The sequence below is a fragment of the Haliotis cracherodii genome, unplaced genomic scaffold (genome assembly GCF_022045235.1).
Source record: "Haliotis cracherodii isolate W230 unplaced genomic scaffold, xgHalCrac1.p SCAF_4, whole genome shotgun sequence".
Lineage (NCBI taxonomy): Eukaryota > Metazoa > Mollusca > Gastropoda > Lepetellida > Haliotidae > Haliotis > Haliotis cracherodii.
This window is the reverse complement of record NW_027266297.1, coordinates 14903145-14927585: the sequence shown is the minus strand read 5'-3', so window position 1 is coordinate 14927585 and position 24441 is coordinate 14903145. Positions and strand designations below refer to the sequence as shown.

The 24441-nt window shown below is 40.1% G+C and overlaps 1 protein-coding gene across 1 annotated transcript in view; it reads right to left on the bottom strand.

Annotated features, from left to right (window-relative positions):
• LOC139479922 (sushi, von Willebrand factor type A, EGF and pentraxin domain-containing protein 1-like) overlaps positions 1–16129 on the bottom strand; it is a 74313-nt gene extending 58184 nt beyond the window's left edge. Inside the window, exons 1-7 of the mRNA XM_071262845.1 lie at positions 15195–16129; positions 8399–8654; positions 7173–7352; positions 4862–5023; positions 3914–4093; positions 2690–2869; positions 1632–1829 (exon numbers count right to left, since the gene is read on the bottom strand). Coding sequence (XP_071118946.1) covers positions 1632–1829; positions 2690–2869; positions 3914–4093; positions 4862–5023; positions 7173–7352; positions 8399–8654; positions 15195–15734 — 1696 coding nt within the window. The 5' untranslated portion in view covers positions 15735–16129. The remainder of the gene's footprint in view (positions 1–1631; positions 1830–2689; positions 2870–3913; positions 4094–4861; positions 5024–7172; positions 7353–8398; positions 8655–15194) is intronic.
• Positions 16130–24441: the final 8312 nt, after the last annotated feature.

The window sequence follows — 24441 nt, the reverse complement described above, 5'->3', positions numbered from 1 at the left end:
CAATATCTTAGCTCGCTATAGACAAAATAATAGGTCTTGAATGTGGTCTTACATATGATGGGTGAGGTGAAATGGGATTTAACGTCGCGTCCAAGATTATTGCACTTATATAGCGACGTGCATGTACGTGTGTGTGTTTGTGTGGCTGCTTGTACTAGTCCGGACTGATGCCGATTTATAGTGCTAGCTCACTGAGATACCACGCCGCAATGTAACATGAATACCCCACTCAGACACAGTATACTGACTCCGAGACCGACCAGTCCTTGTTTTAGCCCTTTAATGCCGAGCGCCAGACAGGGTAACAACAAGTACCATATTTTAACGTCTTTTGGTATGACGCGGCCGGGGATCGAACCCCGGACCTTCCGCTCTCTGGGCGGACGCTCTACCACGAATGTGGTCTTATATATGATGTGTAATATACTGAACAGCGGAAAATATAAAAACACGGATCATGAATAATTTTGGGGATATGTTTTATGAAATTCTGTGCTTCTTCACGTGTTCACTGCAAAACACATACCCAACTCAATTTGTTCAGTGTTCAACCTGGCTTTAGCAAAAACATATATCTCGTGTCTATTGAGATGAGAGAATATGCTAGGTTTCAAATTAAAATTCCAAACAAACATATTCCAATGTAAAATCAAGATAGAGCAGAAATCAACTAAGGTTCATGGGAATTGTATACAGAAATGACAAGTACCACTTGAACTTTGCATCTTTGTCTAAATCGTGTGGAATGAGTGAGTGAGTTAGTCGGAGTTTACGCTGCGTGTAGCGGGATTCACGTGGAGGGAATCGAACCCGGATCTTCCGCGCGACAGGTGAACACTTCAACTACCTGGCTACCTCGACACCTCTAAAACTAACGTTTATTGGGATTGGGTATAGTAACATCTCACTGTATTTCTGTGTAGAAATGTCCGACCCGGACATGAACACTTTATAGTGTTATTACTTATATCTCGAACATGTGGGTAAGTAATTAGGTTAAAACTGACACGTTTTTGGATCTCTGGATGTCATGGATTTCGAAAACAATAATGATTCGACACAGGCAAAAACTGAAATAGATTTTTGCCGCTTTGGATGAAAATCTACATTGAGGATAATGCAGAAATCCCTAAAAATGGACCCTCTGAGTATCAGATGTCAGGAGGAGCTCATCACGACGGTGACAATCAGGCAAAAAACCCGTCAAATTAACCCCTACAGAGCGAGAACATCTTGGTGCCTGGTGGTTCAAGGATTACCAGCACGTCATTTGATCAAGTTGAAAATTCATACATCAACACTATACATTAAATTGTATACATGTACATTGGCATCATTCATCCTTTATACCTGATATAACACTGACTCAAAGTCGACGTTTTATATGACTTTTGATTAATAATTATTCAAATTTGAATCAAAGTTGCTGCTAAATTTTGCCGAAAATTTAGCCCAAATTTCCAAAATAATCTGGAACCATATTATGGAAGCAAAGTTAATCTAGTCATATTTGGTAAAGAAAACATGCATGCGTTGCAAACATTGCGAAAAAATAGTGTGAAACGAAATTTGAACGAAAACGAAAAAGCAAGTAGGTCTCTGACCTTTTGTGTGACAATGTTACATCTCACCTAAACACTCGTTGTACTTGTCTACCGTAGGCGCCCAGTTACCATCAGGAGTACACTGCATGGTGTGGGGACCGTACATTGTGTAGCCTCGCAGACACGTCATTTGACAAGTTGTGCCAAATGATACCTCCCCGGCTGTGCACACGGCAGGATGGACGCTCCCGTCCTTCAAGGGCGTCAGGGGCTGACACGTGATCTCTGAAGAAAAATGTGAACGATTCCATGTATTAATATGATTGGTTGATTGAAGTGCAGCATTGATCGTCAAAGCAGTTGTTGTGTATACCCATGTGATCAAGGTCGAATTTATTTTTAAGAAGCCTGTTAGGAATTACCCCGCGCTCAAACAGCCAGTCAAACCTGAGACCATAAACTATATTTTATGGTCTCTCGTCAAACACAGTGTCTGTTTCTTTGTTTGTTGTTTAACGCCGCAATCAGCAATATTCCATTCCATCAAATCTGGGCAAGATAAAACCAGTGGTTGATGTTATGAACACCATCCCACACCATCGGGTTACGATGACACGCAATCACCCAAGTCAACGAGCCTGACCACCCAATCCAGTTTAGTCGCCCCTACAGCATGCAATAGATCGGTCCCGAGACGATTCTGGGTTAGAATTGATCTTCAGCAACCCATACTTGTCTTAAGAGGCGACTAACGGGATCGAGTGGTTAGGCTCGCTGACTTGGTTGATGCATGTTATCGTATCCAAATTGCGTAGATCAATGCGAATGATGTCAATCACTGGATTGTATGGTACGGACTGGATTATTTACAGACCGCCGTCATATAGCTGGAATATGACTGAGTGTGGCGTTAACAACATACAAGCAAACAAAAAGCAACAGAGAGTGGGGGACCAATTCTAACCCGGGTCCACACCTAAATAATGACATTCTACCTTCCTCCAGAAGACAAGTAAGCATTTACAGTCTTTGTGTGAAACGAAAAAGGAATGTAGCTTATTGAAGTGGTTTTCGTGATACAAATTTTCAACAATCGTTAAGCCACGTGTGTAAAACTATCCAACGACATTGAACCCCATGCCTACCTCTGCATCTGGTAGGAAGACCAGTCCAGACTGCAATGGCAACACATGTCCTCTTCCTGGAGCCGACTAGCTGGTAGCCGTTGTCGCAAGTGAACCTGCACACGGTGGAGAAAGTGAAGTCGTCGCGGCTGCAGATCATCTGGCCGTCCTTCGGCACCGGGAGCGTTGGGCACGTCTTCGCTGAAAGAGTGAGTTTCTGTTAACGTCGCTTTGAATGGTATTTCAGATATGTCACGGTGTGCCAGCTTGATGTAGGAAGAACGCCCGATTCGGTGATGGTCTTTTACGTTTTTTACCTTAATCCAAGCGATAAAACTATTTCAGTAATCAGGAGCAACCTCTGCTGAAGGCACTCCATTGTACGATTCCGACTTAGTCATAAGCACGTGTTAATGAAGTAATATAAAATAGTGATGATACGAGATGTTCGCGGCAGGTGAGCATACCCCACCAGTGCCTCCTATCACAAACATGCTGAGGCAAGTCCAGCATACGGCAGAGGTACAATACTCGCGGTTTCCTACGCAGGCCATAATCTCGGCTACTTCTGTAAGGTCATACTCTCGGCTACTTCTGTAGGTCATACTCTCGGCTACTTCTGTAGGTCATACTCTCGGCTACTTCTGTAGGTCATACTCTCAGCTACTTCTGTAAGCCATACTCTCAGCTACTTCTGTAAGCCATACACAACGCACCAGTACCTCCTGTCACAAACATGCTGAGGAAAGTCCAGCATATGGCAGAGGTACAAATACTCGCGGTTTCCTACGCAGGCCATAATGTCGGCTACTTCTGTAGGTCATACTCTCGACTACTTCTGTAGGTCATACTCTCGGCTACTTCTGTAGGTCATACTCTCGGCTAGTTCTGTAGGTCATACTCTCGGCTACTTCTGTAAGCCATACTCTCGGCTAGTTCTGCAGTTCATACTCTCGGCTACTTCTGTAGGTCATACTATCGGCTTCTTCTGAAGTAAGTAATACTCTCGACAACTGAAGTAGCTCATATTCTTGGCCTCTAACTTAGGTCATACTCTGGGCTACTCACGTTGGTCATACTCGCGGCTACTAACGTAGATCATACCCATGGCTACTAAAGTAGGTCATACTCTGGGCTACTAACGTAGGCCATACTCGCGTCTACTAACGTAGAGCATACTCGGCTACTCACGTTGGTCATACTCTCGGCTACTAATATAAGGTAGTCATACTGTGAGCTACTTACTGACACAGCTGGCGTCTACACCTGACCAGGTTCCATTCTCCTGACAGATCCGCAGACTGCTCCCCTGCAGCTCGTAACCTGGCTTGCACCGTAGTCCACATGCCGCGTTAAACACGTTGTTGCATTTGTTGTTGACGAAGTAGCCGTTTTCCGGAGGGTCGAGAGCTGGACAGGTGAAAGCTGAAACAAAAGTACGTTTTTAGGTGTTTAGCTCCTGACAACATGCACGGGTGGTAAGGTGGGTAAGCGTGTTGTGTGTGAGAACGGGGAATGAGTGAATGTTGTTTTACTCCGCAATCAGCAATAGACAAGCTATAGCACAGCGACTTCTCAATATAATGGACTCTAGGTTGACAGCATGAACAACGCTCCAAACCGCCGGGAATCTATGATACAGTCAAATGTCCCCAACAGGCGGCTCATTCGACAAGCACGGGGTGGTGAGGATTACTGTGTCCTGCTTGTGTGTTTGTTTAAAGCCGCAGTCCGCAATACTCCAGCTGTATCAAGACGACCTGTTATGATCGAGTCTGGATCAGACAAACCAGAGTGTGAATATTTTGAGAAATATCCGATGTAGTACGATAAAACTAGCAATTAGCCTGACTACCCAATCCATTATAAACTGCCAGGCTAAGCAATACACACCCCTGTTTACTTGTGGCAAACAAACAAACAAGAAATGGTCATACGATGGTGATGCATTTGATACGGGTCTTACCTTTGCAGATTTTCGGTGACATTTTCAGCCTAGAAACGTCATGATAACATTTGTAACTTATTTGTCAAAACCAATTTTTTTCAAGTGTCTGTTTTCTTTTGTCGCTGTGTAGTTGAAGCCGGCGACAATAATATATTATATTGATATCAATAATTAACAACTTATTTGTGGACCAATGTGCCGATAAACCCATTTTACACTTCTTGAAAACTCATTTACGTTCTAACCTGCGCACTCCGACGTGTTCATATTGACGTATCCCTTTTTGCAGCTGCAGTCGGTTATGGCCGCCGTCCCCGAACCTGTCGTCTGATTCTCATCCGGGCACGGCATGCACATGCTGACGTCGCCAGGACCGCTTATGTTTTTGTACGTGCCGGGGGGACAGGCTGACAAAATAATTACAGACAAAACAATCAGATGAATCATACATGGGAATTGTTATTCGTCACCAAAAAATCAAAGTCGTCAACGACATATTTGGCGACATATACTACTCAGAAGAAGTTAAGGACCACCCGATTCTCTCATTTTACTATAATCAATGTCATGCGCTAAATCGGATGGTCCTTAACTTTTTTGAGTTGCATAATTTAGGAATGGATAGACATCTCTCCTGTTTTAATGCGAACACTGAAGGCCATGAAAAAAATCGTTCACACGGCCTGCTTTAAGAGACCGGCAGATCTTTTCATTTTTTAAAGTTTAAGAGTATGGTGGGTTTTGTCAGTGTTATTTCGTCAAAGGGATAAGTTAAGAGTTTATCCGAGTTCAATGCATATTGAGTAACCAGATCTCAAGGTACTTAAGAGATAAACCTTCTGGCTTTTGAAATTTGATGTTGTCCCACTAGATTAGATACCTCTTATTATAATTTGGAACTGAGCGCTTGAGCTTTAAACAAAAATATCTTGATAAAAGATCAACTGTTATCATGGCCTGTAAACATTCTTAATTCCCTTCAGAGCGGTATCAGCGACAGATGGCCCTTGCCAGTCCCATGCATCGCGCCGTGGCTACGTGTTTATATGGAGGCATATATAGTACTCAAATGAAGTTAAAAGACCACCCGATTCTTTCATATTACTAGTATAGTACTGCATGAAAAATTAACTATAGTAAAATGACAGAATCGGTTATAGTTGCACTGTGTAAATACCTAGACACATCAGCTTCTCGCGACATTGAAATGAACGACCTCGTTGTATCTATGCGAGTATCTAATATTCTATAAGTGAGTGAGTTGGGTTTAACGCCGCTTTTAACAGTTTTTCAGTCATATCGCGGCGTGAAAGCTTAATGTGGGAGGAAAGCCCGAAGTGATGTAGGTCTCAGACGTTTACCACTTCGGTGTAACCCACGAGCACGGGTATGGTGCTGACAAACCTAGAAACATAATGGGGAGGACCGGGATTCGAACCCACAATCATAGGTTTCTGGCGTGGCCAAGGGACGCAACTCTGCACAGCGAATCGCGGCGCCTTAGACAACTGGACAACCCGTGCCCCTTAATAATCTATAAGCGTATTGTGTAGCTATGTATTGAAATACGAAGGAAAAAATATTTTTGTCCACAACAAGTTCAGTCTATTATCTATATATCATTATCTTAAAGACCCATGAAGATCCGGGTTGGAATAGGTCTTCACCAACCCATGTTTGCAGTAAGAGGCGACTAACTGGATCGGGTGGTTGGTTTACGCATGTCATCGTATCTCAATTGCGTTTATCGATGCTCATTCTGGATTGTCTGGTCGAGACGCGATTATATACAGAGCGCCGTCATATAGCTGGAATATTGCTGAGCGCGGCGTTAAACAACAGACAAACAAACATTATCTTAAGGAAATGGGCTTCAGACATTTTACCCATGTTGGGAATTGAATGTTTTGGATGTGATGAGGCACTGCATCAATCACTAGGTTACCCTATCACATCTTGGGTAATGCGCTAAAACAATGGGACAAAATGAGGAGGAAATGTTCATTAATGGTCTTTTTCATGGGGAATAAGTGGCAATTAAGTGTCCGACATCACCTCTCATTTGATTTTAGCTGCAGAAGAAGACTTAATTAAACCGATAGGGTCGCTGTATTCACATGTGCAATCAAAGCCCCTGATTGGTTCATACGGCCATCTGTTAATCCGGACGATTTTACATTGTAACGTACCGCCCGGATTATCAAATTTCCGGATTAACCATTCATGTGTAAATTATCACATCACACACAGAATTTCCCAACAGTAATCGTCCGGCAGTTGTCCGGATTAACAGGTTCCCAACTAGCGAGATTTCACTATAAAGGAGTAGGATATCACCAAAGAAACCGTTTTGCATAGAATGACGGGCATCTTGTAAAATTTTCGAATTTCATTTGTCCCTATACACTAGTTCCTTGCATATATGCTACAATTACTATATGCTTTCGAAAACACTGATGTCAAACACTTTTCACAATATGTTTGACCACGTCTTCATATAAACCGTGCTTAAGGTATTTCAGAAAGCTCCACAATGATGAGAGTATGATGAATTACCTTTACATCCATATTTTCCGATTCCTTGTCCGTAAAATCCTGGTTTGCACTGGCATTCGTATTTTCCTGTATGTGTCCCGCACGCGCATGTCGCGTTGGCATGGCAACAGTTACCTCCATTTTTACACAAAATGTTGCATCTGCTCCTGGGCTGGTACACGTAGGATCCGGTGTGAAGATCTAAAAATAGAAGTAATCAATAATTGATCACGAAATTTGATGACATGTTCATACTATTCCATCTTGGCTTACAACACAATCACATATTATCAATATGTCGGAGACCCGTGAAGATCCAGGGTAGAATAGGTCTTCAGCAACACAAGCTTGCCGTAAAAGGCGACTATGCTTGTCGTAAAAAGCGACTAACGGAATCGGGTGGTCAGGCTCGCTGACTTGGTTGATGCATGTCATCGTATCCCAATTGCGTTGATCAATGCTCATGATGTCAATCACTGGATTGTCTGGTCCAGACTCGATTATTTACAGACCGCTGTCTTAGAGCTTGAATATTGCTGAGTGCGGCGTTAAACAACAAACAAACAAAATGTTGGACGTGTTCATATTTGAAATCAGATCGTACACATATTGGATCATTAACGTTTCAACTTAATACATGTTGCGGCTACTGATTAAATAATATCAAGATTTAAGTGTTCAAAGTTTGAAGGTCAAAAGACGTCGACCACCATCAAAATGCCCCCATAAGCGTTGAAACATGTTAAGGTTCTATCATGGACACAAACATAAATAGCGTATTTGTTTTATGAAACGTTTCAATTTCATTTGCCATTTGATTTTTTTTAGCGTGACACGCCATGTTTAACATTATTTCCATCACGACCATTGTATTCAGGCATATCCATATTGCATGTATACTAAGAAATATATTTGGGATAGTTTTATTTATTTAACCTCAATATGATAATAAATGGTAAAAGACTTCTTTCATGCTGACCACGCCAAACATAATGCAACTGTAACGCGCAATTATCAACCTTTTTTACGAGTAGACCTATTCTTAAAAAAACAAATCGCACGCGAGATCAATAGTTACTACTGACACAATTCTTGACTCCTGACCATGTGGCTATTGTGCTGTTAAATAGGTAGCACGTGTAAAACTGTGTCCCAGTCTTGACATTGCGACCATTGGCTTCGTGACCTCAATACGGAACTAAGTGAGTCTTGATCTTAACATCAAATATATGACCTTGACCTCTGACCTTCATGGAGAGCCCGTCTTGCCAGAGCCTCAAATTCTTCAAAGCTGTCCAGAATGTAACAAGTTTCGTTCTTGGGCACAGACGCCATGTCGTACAGCTCCCTAAAGTTGCCATTTCGGATGCCGAACGTGAATATCTTCACTCCATTGTCCCTGAGGGATTTAGCTTCCGGTCTGGGGTCTCCGCCATTAGAGAACCCGTCCGTTATCAGGAATATGGCTTTAGTAGCATTCTTCCTGGCCCCCTTCAGAACCACCTGCATGTAGGATGTGAACAGTGCGTTATTACATTCATAAATATTCATTTATTATTATTAATATGCTTGTCGACTTATCACAGTGGAACATCTTATCCTTAAAGTACTATACCAACCTAAACTATGGGGGGCCTTGATTACTACAACGACAATAAGTATATAAGATACACTATGTGTTAATCGTTCATGTGCCTATATCAAGTGAAATGTGAAAATAACTACTAAAAAATGTAAGATTCTTCTCGCATAGCTGCTGCATTTAAGGCAAAATATAATTTTACCAAGAATGTGGAAAATTACTCGATTCTGATTGGTTAATAAAAAGTATCAAATCACAATAACCAACTCTGATTGGAACAGCCTATTTGACGACCGTATTACCACGGAAGCATTTTTATAGAAAAGTACTTCATTTTCAGTCATTGTCGGTGAGCATTTTTAAATAATAACATGTACAATTATAGGTTACAAAATGCAGAGGTGTGGCTCTGCAATATTTAAAGTATATGTAGCAATACATTTTGTAGCTGAAACACGATATGAATCGACAAAGAGATGTATTTCAACAGAGAGCTTGAAATATGGCATTTTGCTACACACTCCTACCCAGAGTTCCTTGCGGCCAGCCTAGTGCCTCTGCAACATCTCGAACAGTCCATTCAACAGATAACATATTTTTTAATCCATTTCAATTTGTGAAAAGTCTACACATTTATCTAATCATATATGTCATCATATGTTTCTATTTGCGTATTTACCCGTTGTTTACTGTGGCTGTACGCCTCCACGTGCTGTCATCTAATTTCTATTGAGAGCTAGCAATACGGCCACTTTGATGAATAAAGGTATATCGTCATGCTCCTCACTGTTTATTAAAATATCTTTATAACTATGCAAAATAAACTGTAAAGCGCACTGAAAGACTTTCATGAGGCTGAAACTCCTGCATATTTTTTCATATATTTTCTGCATATTTTTACGTCAATCAGCAATAATCTGACATCATAATCGTGACGTGGTGTCGAGAGCAAAACCTTGAAGGCATGATTAGTTTTCCTATTTCATATTAACTTACAAAGTTGGCGTGCTATATACTTCCAATGCCTGTTTGTTTGTTTGTTGTTTAACGCCGCACTCAGCAATATTACAGCTATATGAAGGCGGTCTGTAAATTATCGAGTCTGGACCAGATAATCCAGACGTCACGAGCACTGATCCATGCAATTTGGATACAACATACATCAACCAAGTCACCGAGCCTGACCACCCGATCCCGTTAGTCGCCTTTTACGGCAAGCATGAATTGCTGAAGTCCTATTCTAACCCGGATCTTCAATGCCTATCATATGTTCGAGTGAAGTATATCTGCTTGAGCATATACAGCGCCATATTTTGTTTAAAGGATGTTGATTCCGTTATTCACATCGACTACCCATTCAAAACTTTGGACTCAACCGCTGCGTCATTCAGTATATCACCAAAGAGTTCGCGTTTCATATAGTCAGTCATGGCGTTCCAAATTCATTTCAGCGCGGTTAGATCTACAGGTAACCTTGCTCTACATTGGAATCACAGCATGTTTATCCCCTAACTTGTATGTAAACAGTCTTGTATGTAATCAACTGTTTGTATGTAAACAGCAACTCGTAAATAACCAGATACGTATATATGTGAATAAACAGCTACTCATTAAACAGGTTGTTGTATATAAAATAGTGAGTGAGTTTGGTTTAACGCCGCTTTTAACAGTATTCCATTTATATCGCGGCGTGTCAGCTTCATGTGGGAGGAAAGCCCGAAATGATGCAGGTCTCAGACGTTTACCACTTCGGTGAAACCCACGACCACGGGTATGGTGCTGACAAACCTAGAAACATAATTGGGGTGAACCGGGATTCGAACCCACAATCATAGGTTTCTGACGTGCCCAAGGGACGCAACTCTGCACAGCGAATCACAGCGCCTTAGACGACTGGGCCACCCGTGCCCCACGTATATAAAATAATTACACGTAAATAAACAGCTACTTGTATGTAAAGATTCAGCTACTCGTCGATTTACAACTACTTGCATGTTAACAGACATATTTAAGAAATCAACGACACGTGGTCGTTGTTTGTCGTTACAATAAAACACTGCAGGGAGAATAAACCATGGGGGCGCGTGGTTTATTCTCCCTGCAGTGTTTTTGTTTTACGATAAACAACGACCACTCGTCGTTTATTTCTTTTATGAGATATCAACATAATGTACATCCTATTAAGGATGACGATAAACTGCACAAGCTTTAAAAATATGTACCCGTATTTAAATAATGATGACTCCCTCAATAGAATCCGACCTTGGCAATGTCGGACAAGTCTATTTTATGCACAGGTGGGTATTTCCCGCATGTTCTCACAATCCGAGTAGTCGAGTATCTGTATCTTTTCTCCCAAAACCGATTGTCATATCTCCCCCGCTTTGGAATGCGATCATTCAGCCATCGCGTTTATCTACTTTGCCCAGCTACATCTATGGAGAAGAACTAACTAGACACTCCCCTCTCAAAAATAACGTCGTCCAATTTACGTCATCAAGTAACGAGTGCATGTTCGAATCTCCAGAAACGACGTCATGATAGAACAATGTTTTATCGTGAAATAAACCACGCTTCGTTCTTCATTGTGCTTTGCGATTTATCGTGTAGCTATTTTATAAATGTAAATAATTACAGGAATATTAACAGCTACTTGCATTTAAACAGTATCAAAGAAACTATCAAGTTATTCCCTCTTTAAAAACAGCTTCTGTGGACAGCAATACTAAACATAAAAAAACATTTCACATTGCACTTGCAAGATTCAGATGTGGTTCACACGAACTCTTTATCGAGACGGGAAGATATATGGGGATCGTGAAAGAATTTGTCAGTTTTGTGATTTAAACAGTGTAGAAACTGAACAACATTTCTTGCTACTTTGTCCGTTGTATGCTGAAGTCAGAAAACAGTTAATTGATAAATATTATATCCGTTATTCAAGTTTACAGAAATGTGTTACATTAATGTCAAGTAAGAATGTAGCAATCAAGAAAAACTGTCAATGTACATATTGTATGCTATGAAGCTAAGAATCTCCAAATATGTTACCTTATTATGTATATACACTCATTACTATATAACACTCATTACTATGGCCTCTCAGTATTATGAATAAACACATGTACGAGCATCTGAACAGCTGCGTGAATGTAAATACTTTTGTGTAGGAAAGTAACAACTTTAAAGCAGGCCAGATCATTCAACTCAGATTTCTGTTTATAACAATTTAGCGTAAATATTTTTCAAGCAATGGACTTTATCTAAGATTCGTTCAGGATTCATATATATCTTTAATCTTCTTCGCCTGTTTGTCAGTAAATAAATCTTCAGACCTGAAGACAAGGTTCACTAAGACAGATTCAATGAAGGAGTGGAAATGTAAACATATCAGCACATGGGATGGTTGTGACTTCTTACGCCATAACTCCCGCAGCGCGCAATTAGAAGCGCCATGTGAGAAAACTTAACCTTTGCCTCACAGATAACGCCATGTTATCGCAACTCTTGCTGATAACTCTATAACTCTAAATCATCGCTTGTGGTGCTCCCAAACAACGTTTACTTTATTATTTCCATTGCGCTCCCCGAAAAAAAGCTTTACAGAACATAAGCCATGTATCCATGCTGAAGAGTAGTTTCCCTTGTGTTGACTATTCGTCATAATTATTAACGTGCCACGGTACAATCTATTAAGACTATGAATATCTCTGGCATGTGTTTAGTAATGTTTGTGTCGCAGCAGTATGGTAGTAATGTCTTTTAGATAGGCCCCCCTCAACGTTAGCATGTTTATTTGGTTTTATTTACAGATCTATTACGTCTCATATGTTAGAAAACAAAAACATAATCATATGGAACTTTAATTGTGTTTGTTGTTTTTTTAATGTAGGATTAGAGAAAATAATAGTATTCTGGCTTACATATCATTTTGAGGAAGATCAACGAACCAAGAGAATATATCTAGGGACAGATTTTAGACACAAGAAAACGGACATTTAATATTAGGACACTGGAAGTGTTTCATTTCTTGAACATTATACCGTCTATGTTACATAAGAATACGTCTGTTCCATAGGCATACGTCTGTTACATAAGTATACGTCTGTAACATAAGTATACGTCTCTGTTATATAAATATACGTCTCAGTTGCAGAAGTATTTGACTCTGTCACATGAGTATACGTCCATGTTACAGCAGGACACGTCTCTGTTATAGAATTATCCTTATCAGTTGCACAAGTATTCGGCTCTGTTACGTGAGTACAGTCCGTGTTACAGCAATATTCGTCTGTAAGAGCAGCATAGTCTCTGTTATAGAAATATGTCTCTCTTGCATACGTGTACGTCTCTGTTAGACACGTTTGTGTCCATGTTACAGCAGCATTAAATAAGAATACGTCTCAGTTACATACGTATACGTCTCTGTTACATACGTATACGTCGCTTTTACATACATACATCTCTGTTACATAAGTACATCTCTGTTACATAAGTACACGCCTCTATTACATACGTACACGTCTCTGTTACATAAGTACACGTCTGTTACATACGTACACGTCTATGTTACATAGGTGCATGTGTATGTTACATAAGTGCACGTCTCTGTTACATAAGTACTGGTCTCTGTTACATAAGTACATGTCTCAGTAAATATGTCTCTCTTGCATACGTGTACGTCTCTGTTACACACGTTTGTGTCCATGTTACAGCAGCATTAGATAAGAATACGTCTCAGTTACATACGTATACGTCTCTGTTACATACGTATACGTCGCTTTTACATACATACATCTCTGTTACATAAGTACATCTCTGTTACATAAGTACACGCCTCTATTACATACGTACACGTCTCTGTTACATAAGTACACGTCTGTTACATACGTCCACGTCTATGTTACATAGGTGCATGTGTATGTTACATAAGTGCACGTCTCTGTTACATAAGCACTGGTCTCTGTTACATAAGTACATGTCTCAGTTACATACGTTCACATCTATGTTACATAAGTTCACGTCTCTGTTACATAGGTACATGTCTCAGATACATAAGCAAACATCTCTGTTACATAAGCACACGTCTCTGTTACATAAGTTCACGCCTCTGTTACATAAGTTCACGTCTCTGTTACATAAGCACACGTCTATGTTACATAAGTTCACGTCTCTGTTACATTGGTCCACGTCTCTGTTACATTGGTACACGTCTCTGTTACATTGGTACACGTCTCTGTTACATAAGTTCACGTCTCTGTTACATTGGTACACGTCTCTGTTTCATAGGTTCACGTCTCTGTTACATAAGTACACTTCCGTTACATAAGTACACGTCTCTGTTACATAAGTTCACGTCTCTGTTACATTGGTACACGTCTCTGTTACATAAGTTCACGTCTCTGTTACATAAGTACACGTCTTTGTTACATAAATACACGTCTCTGTTAAATTGGTACACGTCTCTGTTACATAAGTTCACGTCTCTGTTTCATTGGTACACGTCTCTGTTACATAGGTTCACGTCTCTGTTACATAAGTACACTTCCGTTACATAAGTACACGTCTCTGTTACATAAGTACACGTCTCTGTTACATAAAGATACAACTGTTACAGCAGCATGCGTCTCTGAAGCATACGTATACGTCTCTGTATACGAATAAGATAATATACCTGGGTGTACATAATATCCTGAATAAATGTCACATTCGTACCGAACCAGAACCTCTTTTCGATATAACCAAATAATAAAAGTAATTTGAAAAAAATCTCAGTTCTAAGTAAAGCCTTTATTAGGTCAAGTGCTATCGGGGCTTTCGGTGTACATGAAATGTTGTTTCTGACTCCTATTTCTCCGTCTCGCGAGGTACTGAAAACAAGAGAATGTGACCTAGTTTTCTGTCACATTGTCGTCGTCCTCTGTAACAACAGAAACTGCATTCCGGGCATGTATTACAATAACGACTGCGACGCAACACAAGAGCTAAACTAACATTGTTGTTTAATTCTTCAAATATCTCCATCAACGTTATCATACGTAAACCGACCAAAATAAATATAACAGTGTATGTTACTATCAATGACATCATATTTGTTTAAAAAAAACTCAATTTCTGTTTGTTATCATATAGAAGTGTGATTAAGATGCGTTTACATTCACCAATGCAGTGATAAAATGAATGTTAGACAATGGATCATATCCACACGTCATTCCTTCTAGGAATTGAATTAAAAGAGACAAACAAGATGCGTTTACAAATTCCAGTTTAAAAAATCTATCAGCGTCACGTAAAAACAGTATGATCTTTGATACAAGACGTCTGATTAATACCTTACCTCATTAAATTTACCATATCTATTGCATAACTCTTTTTGATTAAACAAGGGGGACATTTACTCAGCATAATAGCTAACATGTGTCAACATCGAAGGGGTTAACCGTCCGTTACATAATGTTTACCTTTGCTTCAAGGAAGGCCCCAAGGGTATATGTACCCCCTCCAATGTAATTAACCCTTGGCAGCTCTTCTCCAAGTAAGCGACACTTATGCTTGTCAGCATTGGGCTGTGTTAGATGGTCGACATGTCTGATGACCTTCCCTCGAGACGAAAACGTAATGACTGACACTCTGGTCTTGTTCACATCCACTGTAAAATCAGCCAGCAGTTTGCGGACGAACCGGAGTTCCTCAAAGAAGTTATCTGCCCCTACACTTGATGAACTATCCACTAAAAAAACAAGTTCCACTTGACCGTTCTCTGTTGCCCGGAGACGCTGGACATGGCGCTTCAACACAGCGCCTAATGTCTCCACTTTAGTTTTAAAATCCGCACTGAGGGGTCGGAACAACGAGTTGTAATAATCTCCTCCATAAAATGCCGCAGAGCTCGTGTGAAGGAGATATCCTAGAGTTAATAGTTGTAGCAACGTCGGCCCGAATCGAATCTCCAGTATCATTGTAATACGACTGCTTAACACATATTGAGAACATCCACGCATCCACAGGCAAGCTGTACGGCTTTTACCAAGCAATGACCAACAGCTGACGGCGGGGGTTCGTCTTCCAGAATGAAAGAGGTTCCCAAGAAAAACGCTGATATAAACAGTTCCGATAAGCCGCTGCGGGTTGAATAACAGAGGAACCGGTACGGCGAAGATGGTACACAAGGCACTGATTTTTCGTGTGTCCACGGTGCGATTTCGCTCTCCTCGGGGAAGGTGTTTGGATATGTAATTAACAGGACATGTGTTTCGTGTGGCCAAATACTTGTAACGGGATCTGCAGGCTCAATCTGATCCCTACACCTCCACTCGGATTTCACACACGCGGCACACATACCAAGACATCTGTCCCACTTTCAAGAGGCTGCCAGAGTGGTCACAACATGTATGGTTGTGGTGTTTGTCGGACGTCTATGTGTTCATGCTGTGATTGGGCAGTAGTATATGGTGGATGGAATCACTAGGGTATGTCAACTCAAGGATGTGGGGAGTGTAAACAGTGTTTAAGACCCGTGAAAATATATATTCACTCAGAGATATTGTGTATGCATTCTTATGAAACAAGATCATAAATCATAAATACGAATATTTATCTTAGGATTTTAATGATGAATATTACCTTCTTTTCAAAACGTAAATTCTTGCGAAGGAAAAGGAGAATATTTTTATTCTTTATTGTTTAAATAAATCCTTTTTGTTATATTTTCCGCACGACGTTGTACTGGTCGTTTTAAGCTCGTAGTATTATGTTACATGCATACCAATTATAGAAGGGATATTGTGCACATGGAACAACAGTTGCATTCCTGATTAAATCAAATATTGGTCCAAAAGAGTTACGAAGTATTTAAAATTTAGGGAGTTGTAACTTAAATGTGATTCGGTAATATTGCTACCATGAAGTGAGAAATATACAGTTCATCTGTTGCAGTTACCTAAACCGTTAAACATGTTTATTCTTTTCCAAATTCGTGTTCCTTCACCAAGCATAATATTGAGTCAGACAAAGAATATATAGCACGCCACTTCCTGAACCAGGTCCTGTCTACACATTTCAGAATCAGCGCAAATCTTAAATCGCGTCCCTATGTGAAAACTAGTCACTGTACATCCTGGCTCCAGTTGATCATCTAATTAGATAACACCGGAAGTTGTTTCATCGGCGCTGTCATCGCGGGCTCCTTGCTGCCCATTGCACGGGCAGATTGTATGGCGTGCTCGTTGTGTGGGAATTAATTGGAATCGGCTTCAAGAATTTTGCATCAGCACTTTCAGAGGTCAACCACATGAAAATTCTGTTTATGCGCGAATGACGTGTCAAATAATTAAACGCAAATGTGTGAGGCCTGTGCAATTCTCAAATATCACGGATATTATGCGAACCACATGCTTATCAAGAAGCATATTTCAATCGTTGTTGAGAGAAGATTGACATAACGCTTCTGTGGAGTAATAGTTTAAACATTCCATTATGTAATATCAATAAATGGGGGAAAACATCTTGAAATCATTTTTCATACACGTGTTTAAATTGTCTTCTGCCTCCATCACGATATACTGTCAAGGACCATTATCCCCATCACAGTATTCTGTCAATTAAGAACCATTACCTCCCATAAGAACGTGCCGTGAAGAACCATTGTCTCCGATCGCAATTTTTTTGGTCAAGATCAAGATCATTATCCCTATCCCGATATGTTATCAACCATTATCCCCATCACAATATGTTATCAACAACCATTATCCCCATCACAATATGTTATCAACAACCATTATCCCCATCACAATATGTTATCAAGAACCATTATCCCCATCACAATATGTTATGAAGATCATTTTCCCCATCACGACGTGCTGTCAAGAACCATTATCCCCATCACAATATGTTATCAACAACCATTATCTCTATCACAATATGTTATCAACAGCTATTATCCCATCGCAATATGATATCAAGATCATTTTCTCCATCACGATGTACTGTCAAGAACCATTATCCCCATCACGATGTGCTGTCGAGAACCATTATCCCCATCACGATATGTTATCAACCATAATCCACATCACAATATGTTATCAAGAACCATTATCCCCATCACAATATAATATCAAGATCATTTTCCCCATCACGATATGTTATCAAGATCATTATCCCCATCACAATATGTTAACAACCATAATCCACATCACAATGTGTAATCAACAACCATTATCCCCATCACAATATGATATCAAGATCATTATCCCCATCACGATGTGCTGTCAAGAACAATTATCCCCATCACAACATATTATCAAGATCATTATCCCCATCACGATATGCTGTCAAGAACCATTATCCCCATCACAATATGTTATCAAGAACCATTATACCCATCACAATATGTTATCAAGATCATTTTCCCCATCACAATATGTTATCAAGAACCATTATCCCCATCACAATATGATATCAAGATCATTTTCCCCATCACGATGTGCTGACAAGAACCATTATCCCCATCACGATGTGCTGTCAAGAACCATTATCCCCATCACGATTTGTTGTCAAGAACCATTATCCCCACCACAATATGTTATCAAGAACCATTATCCCCATCACAACATATTATCAAGATCATTTTCTCCATCACGATGTGCTGTCAACATCCATTATCCCCATTTTGATATGTTATCAATTACCATTATCCCCATCACTATATGCTGTCAAGAACCATTATCCTTATCACAATATGTTATCAAGAACCATTATACCCATCACAATATGTTATCAAGATCATTTTCCACATCACAATATGTTGTCAAGAACCACTATCCCCATCACAATATGATGTCAAGATCATTTTACCCCATCACAATATGTTATCAAGATCATTTCCCCATCACGATATGTTATCAAGATCATTATCCCCATCACAATATGTTAACAACCATAATCCACATCACAATATGTTATCAAGATCATTATACCCATCACGATACGTAATCAAGATCATTATACCCATCACAATATGATATCAAGATCATTTTCTCCATCACGATATGTAATCAAGATCATTATCCCCATCACAATATGTTAACAAGAACCATTTTTCCGATCAAAATATGTTACATGTATCAAGATCATTTCCCCATCACGATATGTTATCAAGATCAATTATCCCCCATCACGATATGTTATCAAGATTAATTATCCCCCATCACGATGTGTTGTCAGGAACATTATCCCCATCACGATGTGATGTGAGGAACATTATCCCCATCACGATATGCTATCAAGATCAATTATCCCCCATCACAATGTGTTGTCAGGAACATTATCCCCATCACGATGTGATGTGAGGAACATTATCCCCATCACGATATGCTATCAAGATTAATTATCCCCCATCACGATATGCTGTCAGGAACATTATCCCCATCACGATGTGATGTGAGGAACATTATCCCCATCACGATATGCTATCAAGATTAATTATCCCCCATCACAATGTGCTGTCAGGAACATTTTCTCCATCACGATGTGATGTGAGGAACATTATCCCCATCACGATATGCTATCAAGATTAATTATCCTCCATCACGATATGCTGTCAGGAACATTATCCCCATCACGATGTGATGTGAGGAACATTATCCCCATCACGATATGCTATCAAGATTAATTATCCCCCATCACGATGTGCTGTCAGGAACATTATCCCCATCACGATGTGATGTGAGGAACATTATCCCCATCACGATATGCTATCAAGATCAATTATCCCCCATCACAATGTGCTGTCAGGAACATTTTCTCCATCACGATATGTTATCAAGATCAGTTATCCCCCATCACGATTTGCTGTCAGGAACATTATCTCCATCACGATATGTTATCAAGATCAGTTATCCCCAATCACGATGTGCTGTCAGGAACATTATCCCCATCACGATATGCGCACTTTGCAATTTTAGCTATTACTGTAAGTAATATTCCTTGTCGCTGGTATGGCTTGTTTTCACTTTATAAGTATTTATGTGATATAAGTAATATTCCTTATCGCCGGAATGGCTTGTTTTCACTTTATAAGTATTAGCTATATGCAGCTATTTTCGTTAATTAATCATCGCGATATTTCATGATTCTATTTCGTTTGTTTGTTTGTTATTTAACGTTGCACTCAGCAATATTTCAGCTATATGACGGCGGTCTGTAAATAATCGATTCTGGACCAGACAATCCAGTGATTGACGTCATGAGCATCGATCCACACGACGGGGATACGATGACATGCATCAACCAAGTCAGCGAGTCTGACCACCCGATCCCGTTTGTCGCCTCTTACAACAAGCATAGTCGCCTTTTACAGCAAGCATGGGTTGCTGAAGATCTATTCTATCCCGGATCTTCACGGGTTCGTGATTCTATTTCAAGTGGAGAGGAACAGTCTGGACGTATAGTGAAAATACAATGCCGCAAATTATTTTTTCATACCGTTCTCAGACACAACATTCTGCCTCCGGTTGGGCCAGTCGCTGTTTTATCTCCGTAATATCGCACGCAGGCAGGGGAACAACAAGACCCATCTTTTGACGCGGCCAGGGAACGAACCACAGACTTTCCGTTCTCGGGGCAGACGCTCTATATCATTTGCTATAGATTCATAAACAAATAACGGTATTAATTAATTCAGAAATATATCCAAAAATATTCTACATCAATCTGTATCACCATCAACCGTTTTTATCAACACCGCGCATGCATAAGTAGGCCAGCGTCATGTGGGTTCCAGATCTCCGTGGGAAGGCATGTGTGGTTGTTTAGCTCCTAGCTTTGAACACACACACATACACCAGCTCACACCCGCACGATGCCTTCTGAGATATTTGTATGATCTTATCTATAAAGGAGTTGATAAAGGTTAAAAATTTCATCGAACTGTGGGTTTTTAATCTGGAGTGATGTCTTACATATCTACAGCTAAACCGCCTTAAGATAGCAGACTCGAGGAAATCGCGTTCTCGTAAACCCGTGAAAAGAGCAGTCCATTTTGTTGACATGCGGAGATGAAGGGATAGTGCACGTGCAAGTCACGGTGGGGTCGCACGTGCAATACGTGAACATACGTGCACTAAGAATCGAATACTCAGATAACACTGTGCAGCAAACTTTCATTGAAGATCTGAAACTTTCGACAAGGTGGTGAGGTGAAATGGGGTTTAACGTCGCGTACAAGATGATATAGCTACGTGCATGTACATGTGTGTGTATGTGTGTGTGTGTGTGTGTGTGCGTGTGCGTGCGTGCGTGTGTGTGTGTGTTTTTGTGGCTGCTTGATCTAGTCCGGACTCATGCAGATTTAATAGTTCTAGCCCACTGAGATACCATGCCGCAGTTTCACATAAACACCCCACTCAGACACAGTATACTGACTCCGAGCTAACGAGTCCTTAATGCCGAGCGCCAGACAGGGTTACAAGAAGTACCATCTTTTAACGTCTGTTGGTATGACGCGGCCGGGAATCGAGCCCGGGCCTCCCGCTCACCGGGCAGACGCTCTACCACTAGAGCCCATTTCTGGTGTCCCCCGCCGTGATATTGGTGGAATATTGCTAAAAGCGGCGTAAAACCATACTCACTCACTCACTCACTCTACCACTAGACCACGGAGACGGTCTCAATGACAAGACCTGTATTCACTTGTAGCAACCAAAATGGCATCGAGGGTAGGGTTGGAGCCGTTTGTTCGAAACCGATTAGGGGTAATATAATTATGTATTTTAACACCCTTTGTAAACATAGTTGCTGTAGTAGTATATTAGTGTGCTGTTTGCTGTTTAACGCCGCACTCAGCAATATTCCAGCTATATGACGGCGGTCTGTAAATAATACAGTCTGGCCAGAAAATCCAGTGATTGACATCATGAGTATAGATCTACGCAATTGGGTTACGATGACATGCATCAACCAAGTCAGCGAGCCTGACCACTTGATCCCGTTAGTCACCTCTTACGACAAGCATGGGTTGCTTAAGGCCAATACTAACCCGGATCTTCACGGGTCAGTAGTAGTAGTAGTAGTAGTAGTAGTTAGGATGTACATAGCTATAGTAGTAGTAGTAGTAGTAGTAGTAGTAGTAGTAGTAGTTAGGATCTACACAGCTATAGTAGTAGTAGTAGTAGTAGTAGTTAGGATGTACATAGCTATAGTAGTAGTAGTAGTAGTAGTAGTAGTTAGGATCTACATAGCTATAGTAGTAGTAGTAGTAGTAGTTAGGATCTACATAGCTGTAGTAGTAGTAGTAGTTAGGATCTACATAGCTATAGTAGTAGTAGTAGTAGTTAGGATCTACATAGCTATAGTAGTAGTAGTAGTAGTAGTAGTAGTTAGGATGTACATAGCTGTAGTAGTAGTAGTAGTAGTTAGGATCTACATAGCTGTAGTAGTAGTAGTAGTAGTTAGGATCTACATAGCTATAGTAGTAGTAGTAGTAGTAGTGGTAGTTGTAGTAGTAGTAGTAGTAGTAGTAGTTAGGATCTACAAAGCTATAGTAGTAGTAGTAGTAGTGGTAGTTGTAGTAGTAGTAGTAGTGGTGGTAGTAGTAGTAGTTAGGATCTACATAGCTATAGTAGTAGTAGTAGTAGTAGTGTTAGTAGTAGTAGTAGTGTTAGTAGTAGTAGTAGTAGTAGTAGTTAGGATCTACATAGACATAGTAGTAGTAGTAGTAGTAGTGGTGGTGGTAGTAGTAGTAGTAGTAGTAGTAATAGTAGTAGTTAGGATCTACATAGCTATAGTAGTTGTAGTAGTAGTAGTAGTGGTGGTAGTAGTAGTAGTTAGGATCTACATAGCTATAGTAGTAGTAGTAGTAGTAGTAGTAGTAGTAGTTAGGATCTACATAGCTATAGTAGTAGTAGTAGTAGTAGTAGCAGTAGTGGTGGTGGTGGTAGTAGTAGTAGTAGTGGTTAGGATCTACATAGCTATAGTAGTAGTAGTAGTAGTAGTGGTAGTGGTAGTAGTAGTAGTAGTAGAAGTAGTAGTAGTTAGGATCTACATAGCTATAGTAGTAGTAGTAGTGGTGGTAGTAGTAGTAGTAGTAGTAGTAGTAGTAGTAGTAGTTAGGATCTACATAGCTATAGTAGTAGTAGTAGTGGTGGTAGTAGTAGTAGTAGTTAGGATCTACATAGCTATAGTAGTAGTAGTAGTGGTGGTAGTGGTGGTAGTGGTGGTAGTATTAGTAGTAGTAGTTAGGATCGACATAGCTACTGCGCTATCACAGGGTTTAAGGAAATATAGTATTGCTTACACTGTCCGGCGTAAACCAGGGTTCGATTCCCCGCGTGTACAATGTGTGAAGTTCATTTCTAGTGCAGATGAATTATTGCATAAGCATAAAACACGACTCACCCACTCCTCACCGATCCGTTCCACTCCAATGCGAAACAAGACCAATTAAATTTTTACGTTACGCCTTGGTAGCTTTTGCCATCATCAAATTGAGTTTAATCATTACGTCTCCTTCGGGGGTTTTCTCCTCTAAAAATCCTGCGCTTTCATCTTCATCATCACAATCAGACAACAAACGAACTGAAGCTTTATACACACTCAATAGATGCAGCAATTTAGTCATAAAGCCACACGTCAACTAGACAGCGGTTTTAACAAGAAAACAGGAAAAGAGCAATAAATGAGACTATCATCAATTCGTTAATCGCCAATAGCCATAAATCCGTAAGAGGTATACCAAAAAACAACAACTCCGAAACATCAACAGCTCCTCGGAATTCACTATGTAATGTGCCCCTGTACGTGGTATTGCAATTAGTCGGTTCTATGACTATTGGATTTGTGAGTGACTGAAATCTGTAACGTTCTGCTAATTTAATAATTGCGTAATAATCGTTTTGAAGCCGGTGAGTGGATTATATCTGCCCTGGTGTCATTAAATCCAACTCGATATCCTCAAGTAGTATGGTGGCCGAGAGGGGACATCGCTTTCTCGCTCTATCGCTATCTCGCGGTACAGCAATATTCCCTCTTGGCTACTATAGGGGTCGCATGTGTGATGTGTTTCTATATGATAAAAAGTATATACGTAAAACAACATTAATGAATTGTTAAACCTGACCTCAGGGCGGAGGCTGATGTGGGTTTTAATCATAAAAGAGAGCTGAGATTTTTCCAGTCACATTTCAAATTATACACATGGAGGGAATGTTGAAATTTTCTCACTATCTTCTTAAACATAATTTAACAGTACAGACGTAGGAGCTTTTATCACAATCCACAGATTTGATTGATTTATGACCCTATTTAGAAGTTTTATTGTATGCCCAGTTATCAAAACAAACAGCAAATAACACCGCTTATTAGCGCTGAGGAGAGTACTTCCTAAAAACAATAGTGTTTTCCTAAAAACAACACTTAGGTTATATTAATGTTTATTCAGTTTGCGAAGTAGATGTCATCAAACTAGAAGTCCTCACCCCAGCAATGGTAACTCTACCGGATGTCCATTATGTGTTTTCTAGTGTTTGAATGACATATTGTTCTCTGTAAACCGTAATGTGGAATGAGATAGTTGATTGGTTTTATATTCAAGTTGGTATTTCCACTATTCAAAGTGCGCAGTGAGGCCGTCTTATCAACAGTCATTTCTCAGTCATAAATGCAAAGTTTAATTGATTAAGTCTACTCTCATTTTTTTGCATTTATAATAAACTC